Source organism: Epinephelus fuscoguttatus, linkage group LG16, assembly GCF_011397635.1.
Source record: "Epinephelus fuscoguttatus linkage group LG16, E.fuscoguttatus.final_Chr_v1".
Taxonomy (NCBI): Eukaryota; Metazoa; Chordata; class Actinopteri; order Perciformes; family Serranidae; genus Epinephelus; species Epinephelus fuscoguttatus.
This window is the reverse complement of record NC_064767.1, coordinates 41,201,725-41,211,893: the sequence shown is the minus strand read 5'-3', so window position 1 is coordinate 41,211,893 and position 10,169 is coordinate 41,201,725. Positions and strand designations below refer to the sequence as shown.

Here is a 10,169-nt window from a genome sequence, read left to right as displayed (position 1 = left end):
TTTTCTTACTACAAAAACAAAGCAGGAAAAGCTCGCACACTGATCAAAAAAAATGGACTGTCCACTCCAGAGGACAATCCATTATCCTCTGGTTTCAGCTACACAGCCATCCTCAGTCTGCCGACTGAGGATGGCTGTCTAACTGAAATGTTTCTGGTCAGTTTTCTTTTGTTTCTCTTTGTTTTTCACACTATGGTAGCGTTTGTTATATATTTTTGTATATATTTTTGATGGACCATTAAACATGCTACCTCAACATCCATCAACCTCTGGAGTGGACAATCCATTTTTCTGATCAGTGTGTGAGCTTTTCCTGCTTTCTTCTTGATCATTTTTTGCCTATGCACCTGATGTGAGTTTTTCTTTGGACTTGTAATAAGAGCGCAAACACCCTTGTTTTCTTTCTTTGTTTCTTACTACAAACAAATGTCCAAATACTAGAACACCAAGTGTGGATTAATCTGCAGCTGAAACCGTCCCAAACAAATTCACAATTTCCTCCTGTTTGATTAACATTTGTTGAAAAGTACAATGACCAGCTGTTTTTGGAAATAACTGACTTACTACTTTTTTATAATCAAACTATATATTTATATATATAAATCTTCAGCAGGAACCAATGGGCTTGGAGCTGAGAACCACGGAAGTCAGAAAGCACTGACAGATAGACAAACACATTGTTAGCTTTGGGTCTTTATATGAGACAGTTAAGACTTGCCTTTTCCTTTAAAGTCCTCCTTACACTCCCAAGAATAAATGTGTGGTGGAGAAATACTGAATCAAAGTTTTTATTTTATTGTTTTGGTCTATCATACATATAATCCACTAAGTTTAAAAATAATGGAATGAGCCAATAAAATGCTCACCGTGTATAGTACAACATAGACCCCTCCCAGGTTGCCAAAACACCAAAATTCTCCCCCAAAATAGCGAAGACAGGACCTCAGTCTTGTCAGTGGTAGCTGTAGCCCCGTTTGTAGGCTACATTGGGAGGATCCTTGGCGAACCAACTTTACTTCAATTAGATTTTTACTTTTAATATTTTTTCCAATATGACTTTTATCCTGCATTTTCTGTCTCTGAATATCCAGATGTGATGACCCATTGTCTCCATTTAGTCATCCGTCCACAGGAAGAAGAACATACCAACACAAAAATAGCACAAAGAATGCAATGTGCACCAGCAATTGGTGTTTTTCTTGTTTTGTTTTTTTTAAAACAATGTCCAATGTTTAGGGCCATCTCTCCTTTAAATGAAATGTGGTAAAATTGAGGTGTGACAAGCTACTGCAGTTGTAATTGAAGTCTATTGGATCCAGTTGTTAAAAGGGGAGGTGGCCTGGAAAGATGAAAGAGTCGGGGTGTATGGTAGCTTGAGATCTCTTACTTGACCTCATCAGAAGGGCTAGTAGGTCTGGGACCAGGAAGCAGTGGTACAGGGGACGTGGCCTCAATGAGGGCAGGATTTAGGATGATTGGCAGGGACATGGGTGGGACTCCCACCTGCAAGGGGGAGGCAAGGGGTTGCAGGATTAGGGGGGACTGGGTTAAAGGTGAGGGAGCCTGGGCAGAGGACGTTGTTAACGGCACCGGCATGGGGGGAACTGAAGGTGGGACTGGAGACGACCGGTCTGATCCTAGAAAACAAAAACAGAAATTATCAGTACTTCTGAGTAACTATTCCACAACTCAGTTTTATAATTAAACATGGCATTAGTATACAACTGTAAAGCAGGGTTTGTTTTGTTTCCATTTATGTCAGTATTCTATATTTTGAATTGACATCAGCATGGTGTCCTATATTCCAAAAGTCCTTAGACACACACTGTCCCAGCTTTGTAGAAAAGGTCAATCATAACACCAGTGCCTAAAAAGCCCTGTGCCACAGAAAATAATAATATCCACGCTGTAAGTTTGACCTTAACTGTCATGAAATGTCCACAGAACTTTGTAGTGTCCCTGCTAAAGAGGACAGTCAAGCCTGTGTTAGATACACATCAGTTTTTCTACAAGTATGAGGGCAGCACTGGGCAGCATTTCATACTTTATATCTAAGTAGCTTGAGAACACAAAGCCTATGCACAAATTTTATTTGTTGATTTTAGTTCAGCAACCTTACCTGATTTTAGAGAAGCTGAAGGATATGAGTTAACACTACTGTGATTGTTATTTTTTTTTTTATTAATAGGACATAGCAAGTAAGGGTCAATGGGACCAAACACAGCAACACAGGCTGTGTGGTATCAGCTATATTCATCGAGATAAAATCATGGATGAGCTCCAATTTCCTTATGTTAAATTCAGACAAAACTGAAGTTATTGTTCTTGGCCCCAAACACCTCAGAAACTCTCTATCTGATGATATAGTTTCTCTGGATGGCATTGCTCTGGCCTCTAGCACTACCATAAGAAACCTCAGAGTAATATTTGATCAGGATTTGTCTTTTAACTCCCATATAAAACAAACTTCATGGACTACGCTCTTTCATCTGCATAATATTGCAAAAATTAGGCTTATCGTGTCCCATAAAGATGCAGAAAAATTGGTCCATGCTTTTGTTACCTATAGGCTGGATTACTGTAATTCCCTATCATCAGATTACTCTAATAAATTTGTAAAAAGTCTCCAGATGATCCAGAACACGGTGGCACATGTACTGACAAGAACTAAGAAACAAGATCATATTTCTCCTGTTTTAGCTTCTCTGCACTGGCTCCCTGTAAAATCTAGAACTGAATTTAAAATCCTACTGTTAACTTATAAAGCTCTAAATGGTCAGGCTCTGTCATATCTTAGAGAGCTCATAGTGCCCTATGATCCCACCAGAACACTGCGCTCTGAGAATGCAGTGTTACTCATGGTTCCTAAAGCCTCCAAAAGTAGAACAGGAGCCACAGACTTCAGCTATCAGGCTCCTCTTCTGTGGAACCATCTTCCTGTTTCGGTCCCGGTGGCAGAGGCAAGTCTAGAGTCCTCCCTAGCTTTTAGTGAACACACATTGAAACAGGGGCAAGTGTGCCCAGGTGTACTTCATTAACCCTCAGCAGACTGAGGGGGTTTCAGTTACTGTGATCATTTTGGCACTCTCTAATGTTGTACAATTTTAAACAAATGTATCACTATTATCAGAATGAAATAATGAAGTAAAGACAACAACAACAAATAGAAAAATTATAAATTATCATTAACAGTAGATACACAGACACACACAGAATCACTCTGTCATTTCAAAGTGATTGATTTTTTTATGTGTGCGCCACCACACACTCTGCTACAATAATATGAATAGCGGCTCTGATGCTGCAGGATATTCTTATGTGTCTACTCTGGCTGTTCTCATCGCGATTCCCCCCAAAAATACACCTATTGAAACTGACAGAATGAGAGCAGTTATCTACACATACATCCTTCAAATTGCTCTGAAAGAAGGACTCAGTCCTTTGTGTAACTTGGAAGGATCCTTAACATTGGAACAGTCCTTCGGTGGGGGTCTATGACGTAGCATCCTTCAAATTCAGCCGTTCAACTTAAGACTTTCCTTTTTGATGAAGCTGATAGTTATGGTTGGTGCAGGCTTGCCTTGCACCAGCCCCTAGTTAGGCTGACATAGGCCTAGTCTGCCCGGGGACCTCCTATGATACACCAAGCCCCTTCTCTCATTCTCTCTCTCTCTCTCTCCTCTGTTTCTGAAAAGTTGGTTCTTCTTCACTTGCTAACATTCAGGTCCTATTACTGCATCTTGCTAACTCAGCTTTACTGCATGTCAGTAACTCAGCTTCTTCTCCAGAGCCTTTGCGCTCCACTGACTCACAAGTTCCCTCGTATCGCAGCTACACCTGGATCGTGTGTCGTGATTGTGCTGCTGCCGTGGTCCTGCCTGATGCCTCCTACTACTGCTGTTATTATTAGTCATACTTCTACTATTATTAAACACATATGATTATTATTGTCACATACATATACTATCATATGTTAATATATACTAACAACATATGCTACCACAATTACTGTTATTATTATTATTATAATACTATTACTAAAATTAATGTTGTTGTAAGCTATTATCATTACTGTCTGCCCTGCTTTTCTCTCTGTCTATGTCTCTCTCGGTCTCCCTCTGTTTCAATTTCTCTCTCTGTTTCTCTTCATGTATCATTTTGCTCTTTCTGAGGTTGCTACCTTTCTTTTCTGCATTAAAGGTTTTTTTTGGGGGGAAGTTTTTCCTTATCTGCTGTGAGGAATGACAGAGGGATGTTGTATGCTGTAAAGCCCTCTGAGGCAAATAGTGATTTGTGATATTGGGCTTTATAAATAAAACTGAAATGAACTGAACATTGTACACTAACGACTGCTGAAAGTAAACATCAATAATTGTATTATAAAATTTGCTGATAATAATGTGATTTTGAGCCTCCTCCACAAGGACATGAACACTTCTGTGTACCATGATGAAAAAAGAAACCTTTGTCAAGTGGTGTGACACTAAGCATCTCGTTCTAAATGTTACCAACCCACAGCAGATGGTCTTTGCCCCAAGGCAAGTGACTGACCATCAGTCATTGGTCATCAAAACCCAGACAATCATTCAGGTGTCCTCACAGAAATACTTAAGTGTCCACATCAGGTCTTCCCACAAATTCATTTATTTGTGGTGGCCCACCACAATTAAAATATCTGCCTCCATGTTTTGATTTTATATTTTTGGAGCTGGACTGTTCATTAGGTGTGCTGTCGGAATCTATATATCATTTGGTAATTCATTGCTTCACGTTCTCACAGTGCAGAGCATACTCTGGACACAGACGGAGCAGCAGAAGGTTAGGTGGGGAAACAACTGTACCTCTCACTAATCAATCTTTCTTGAACTGCAGTAATGACCAGTGTTATCATATTTATTTTTAACAGGGTTTTAGAAATGATCTTGTGCTCTAAATACTTTTCCACAGTGATAAAGACCACATGTCTGAGGGAAAACACTGAATATTAACTTCAGCCATGAAAATGTTTACAGATACTGAATACTGACACAGTACCAGCAATGTGCAGCCCACAACATTATGCCAATGCTGATCACAGTGTGTAAAATAAGATGTAACTGTGCTGAACAGGAAACTGTCAGTGTTTTACCATTAGCACTGGCTGGGTGGGGCTCCTGGGGTGATGCTGGCCTGCTGGGGGTCTGTGTATCTGCAGGGATAACTGGGACTGGGGAGGGCGGCTGAGACACGTGTGGGGATGAAGGTCGTTCTGCTGAGGGTGTCGGCTGCACAGGCTCTGCTGGAGGACTGGGTACTGGATCTAAAAACGAAGATGATTCATTTGGAAACACCACTGTCAAGCTCTTGGTACTACAACAAACTAACATGCACACAATGTCGAGGCATTACATCAAGCCGTTCACCTTCTCAGACCAACATCATTTTGTATAGGATGTACAATATTGTGAAAGCAAGTAAATATATATTCCTACATCCCTGTGTGTCTGGTGTGTACCTGGTATGACAGTCTGTTTGAAGAGCTCCTCCCTGAGGTTAGGCAGGAAGCAGACGATTCGTTCCCAGGTTATTTCCCACAGGTCTGAATATCCTGTCCTGGAGTCAGCGCTGTGGAAGATGCCTGCTGTGTCCATCACCAGCAGCATGTTCTTCAGAGACTCAGGGATTGCCTCCAACTACACATAGAAATGCAGAGACATCGCATCAGTGCGGTCAGAATCAATCAGTCATTTAATACCAGACCTTACAATCCTGGCAAATACATTCCTTTTTATTCCATGTTTGGTGGGTTTTACATTTTTGGTTAAGTTGAAGGGATTCCCTGCTCCTTCATTTCTTGAAAAAATTCTAATTGGAGAAGTGGATTTTTAAAGAGGTTTCTCTATGCGTTTACAGTCTTCCAGTTTCTAAAATACTTGTGTTTATGGTTATTCACCAATGCTGGATCAGACATGATAATGACAGATGAACGACTGGATTTCCAACAAAAACTGCATGAACACAGAATTTAGAGGACTTTATCGACACTGATGAAAGATTATATAATGAGTTCACCAGTTGTTTGTGAGTTTGTAACCAACAGTTTTGAACCTATGGAAGTATTTTACAACTGGAAATATGGTCTTTTCATAAAACAGAGTGGTCTGTGCTGTAGAAAGAAACAAAAATACTTTTAAAATTGGAGCTACATAAGAGAAAACAGAGGAAAAGGGCTGTGGCACTTGCTTTTGCTCAAGAGGGAGAAAACCTACAACTACTAGAATGCACTGCACTGCAACGGACCAATGCACACTCCCATTGAAGGGTGACGCAATATGAACTCATCCGCTTGACACAATAGTGTCATGCTGGTAATAAACGATCTTGTACCGTTTAACAGTAAGCTAAAATATGTTTCTGGTAACATCTGAGGAGAGAAACAGGTAACTCAGTAACAGAATTTTGGTTTATATTTGATCAGCACTGCCAAGTTTTACTGTTTGATCTCAGTTTTTTCTGCCTCTATTTTTACTATGCAGGAAACAGTATAGCGCCCACCTCCTGTTCACAAACTTGCACTATTACAGCTAAACATGGAGCTAAAATATATATTTTAGGGAGCACAGTAACATAATCTTGCCTAGTTTTACCATTCGATCACAGTTTGAGAGAGAGGGAGAGAGAGATAGAATGGTGTCTCTCGTCCACATCTATACTCTGTGTCCTTGGTGGCACTGAATGTCTTCATCTTGTGCATGCGCAGGTCGAGTAGCTACACCAACAAAGTCACCTGTGACCCCCTGATGACCCCGGACAGGCTATATCTTCCGGCGTCATCATTGGGGGATCTGCTTGAGCTTACTTACTTTATGTTGCAACTTTATGTGTTTATGTGGCAACTTATAGTTGTATCTGTTTCGTTTAATAGTTTACAGAGGCAATCAACCTTTGTTAATGATAAATTTTAAAACAGTGCTTTCGCTTATGGTAACCTGACTTATTTTGATAACGACTCGGTCATACCTAGGCTGTTTTATATAGTTACAGCATTATGTATTTGGAATTGATTTTTGTTTTCTACAGTTAGCAGCAACTAACTTGAGCTTATTTACTTACACCACTAAACAACTTCGGTTGTTCTGGTTTCTTGTTGCAACCTTTGTTGGTGAAGGCAGTGTTTTCGCTCCCACTCCCAGAAGATGTTGTACATTGAGTGTTGTTTTCATTGTATTTTTATGATGAACACTCATTATTGTACCACCTGCATGGCTCCTCTACAGTCTGAGGACAGTCACGGAACCCACGGTCAGAGAACCCATGCATGAACTGCAGCTTCACGCTCCGGGTGGTGAGGGCTGCTAGGCTGGCTGAGGTGGGGCTGCTTCTGGGTGGTGTTACCCAGCCAGAAAAGCTAACCTCAGCTCAAAGGCTCCAACCCAGCCTAGCTGGTTGAAGTATCGGGCTGCAGAGACCGAAGGCGCCTTCTCCAAGAGGAAGACCAGGGAGTCTAAGCTGGCATCCAGGGTGGACCAGCTGACGGCAGAGCTTAATCAGATGAAATCCATCTTTCTAGCCCTCCAGACTGAGACTGGTGTGGGGAGTGCCGTTGTGCCTATTCCTTCTGTGACTACGTCAGGTCCAAATGATGACATCCTCTCGACGGCAGCCTCAGCCACTGAATACGGGGATTATGGGGCAGACACGGTCCCTCGTGACACGGTCTCCCATGCCTCGGAGGTGGGCTCCCATTCCTCGGCCCACAGCTCAGGTGAGGGCTCAGAGGGTAGTTCCACGGGGGCCACGGGGGCCCTGGCTTGTCTGTAGCTTGATGTGCCACAAGCCCGGCCGGCTCCAGCAAGTGCTTTTTTCAGGCATGGTCCGACCCCTGCCACCTTTACTGTGCCTCCTTCAGAGGGACTGCATGCATGTTGGAGAGATTCTAGAGCCCTCTCTTGTTCAACGTCTGATGGCCAAACCCTGGCAGCCATGCAAGAAGTGGACGAGTTTGGCCTTGGCCGCGTGCCAGCTATTGAGCCGACAGTGGCCGCACTTATTGTCTCTCCTGATGAGGCCCTTAGGTTGAATGCCAGGTGTCCTTCACCCCAGTGTCGCGTCAAAGATAATGTGCTGTCCAAGGCCTAAGACCCAGCGGCCCGCATGGGCCGGATAGGGAACTCCATGTCACACCTTATGCTCACCCTCTCAGCCTCCCTACAGGAGGCTATGCTAGATTCTTCTGCTCATAACTTTATTGATGCATCCCTGCAGGCTTTCACCCATATGTCCAGGAAGCTGGGGCAGGTGATATCCACACTGGTTCAGGCTCGCCGCCAAGTTTGGCTAGCTCAGTTGCCTCTCACAGAGGCGTGTAGAAGGACCCTTCGCAGTGTTCCAGTGGAACTGGGGGAGTTGTTTGAGTCGGCTGCTCTAGAGGCACTAGAGCAGATGGTCCAAGCCAGAAAGACCAGGCAGAAGCTCTCGGGTTTACACAGGAGGATTTTCTTGCAGTCGAGGGGCAAGAAAATCCTCCCATACCTGGACGAATGGCTGGTGTGTGCGCCGTCCAAGTCTCAGGTTGCTCAGGATACAACTGTGCTTTTAGCCCAAGTGGCCCGGCTGAATCTCACGGTGAACCTCAAGAAGAGCTGCATAGTCCCCTCATAGAGCACCACCTTCCTAGGTGTGGCTCTGGACACTGTCACCATGAAGATTTGTCCGTCGTCTCGGCGGGTGGACAACATCCTCTGCCTCCTCCCCCTTTTCCGAGAAGGCAAGTGGTTGCCCCATGTGCAGTTTCCACACCTCCTGAGCAAGTTGACGGCTGCTGCAACTGTTGTTCCCTTAAGCTTGCTGTCACTACACCCTCTTCAAAGATGGCTTCACTTAGATGCCAAGTGGCACGGGCACAGGAAGATCAGGGTGTCTCAGCAGGGCCTCCTCGCCCTGTCCCCATGGAGGGAGAGGGCATTCATACTGCAGGGCATGCCCATGGGCTCTGTTCTGTCCTGTCGGGAAGACCGTCAAAACAGATGCCTCCCTCTCAGGGTGGGGTGCAGTGTGGCAGAACAGAACAGCTCGAGGGCAGTGGTCTGCTCGAGTCTGCATGGACCCTATCAACGTGCTAGAGATATGGGCTGTGCACCTCGCGGTCAAGCACTTTCTCCCATACCTGAGGGGGAGGCATGTGTTTGTTCGGTCGGACAACATCATGACCATCTCCCACATAAATCACCAAGGGGGCACCAGGTCCGCGCAGCTGCAGCAGGTGACCTGGGAGCTTCTAACTTGGGCAGCCCCCCACCTAGCCAGCCTGAGGGCAATGTATCTCCCAGGGAAGCAGAACGAGGTAGCAGACTTCCTCATCTGCTGCAGGCCTTCCCCAGGGAAGTGGCGGCTTCACCTGGAAGTGGTCCGTGGCATCTTGGACCTCTTCAGCAGGGCAAAAGTGGATCTTTTCGCCCCAGAGGAGACTACCCATTGTCTCCTCTGGTTCTCCTGGACAGAGGCATGCCCTTGCACATGAGTGGCCATAAGGTCTCCTCTATGCCTTCCCGCCGGTCCCTCTGATTGTGGCAACACTTCAGAGGATTCTTCAACAGGGCCACAGGCTGCTTCTGGTGGCCCCCTTCTGGCTGGGGAGGATGTGGTTTCCTCAGCTGCACAGGCTGTGTTGCAGCTCGCCATGGTGCCTCCCCGACAGGAAAGACCTCCTGTCTCAGCTAGAGGGACCAGTTTAGCATCTCGACCCTTGCCGCCTTCAACTGTGGGTTTGGCCTCTGCAGGCCCTGACCCGCTGCTGAATGTGTGTATAGAAACAGTCCGTTATACTGTTCTGAACACCAGGGCACTGTCTACCCAGGCGCAGTATGAGAACAGGTGGCAGCTGTTTTCTGCTTGGTGTTCAGACAGGGATGAGGACCCTGTGCACTGCTCTGTGCCTACCATTCTGGAGTTCTTACAATCTCTCCTGGATGGCGGTTGGTCCCCCTCTACCCTGAAGGTTTACGTAGCCACCATTTCATCTTGATATGTTCAAGTTGATAACAACATGATGGGGAGCCACAGGCTGGTGTGCCTCTTTTTGAAGGGGGCTCTGAAACTACGTCCCCCACAAACGCCGAGAGCTCCAGCATGGGATCCGCCCCCGGTGCTGGATGCTCTATGCTTGCCTCCCTTTGAGCCACTCAGGCGGA

The 10,169-nt window shown here is 45.0% G+C and overlaps 1 protein-coding gene across 1 annotated transcript in view; it reads right to left on the bottom strand.

Annotated features, from left to right (window-relative positions):
- Positions 1 to 357: 357 nt before the first annotated feature.
- The window catches only part of gbf1 (golgi brefeldin A resistant guanine nucleotide exchange factor 1), a 239,332-nt gene continuing 229,520 nt past the window's right edge, over positions 358 to 10,169 (bottom strand). The window contains exons 36-38 of the mRNA XM_049601155.1: positions 5,495 to 5,672; positions 5,129 to 5,299; positions 358 to 1,637 (exon numbers count right to left, since the gene is read on the bottom strand). Of these exons, the coding sequence (XP_049457112.1) occupies positions 1,384 to 1,637; positions 5,129 to 5,299; positions 5,495 to 5,672 (603 nt within the window). The 3' untranslated portion in view covers positions 358 to 1,383. The remainder of the gene's footprint in view (positions 1,638 to 5,128; positions 5,300 to 5,494; positions 5,673 to 10,169) is intronic.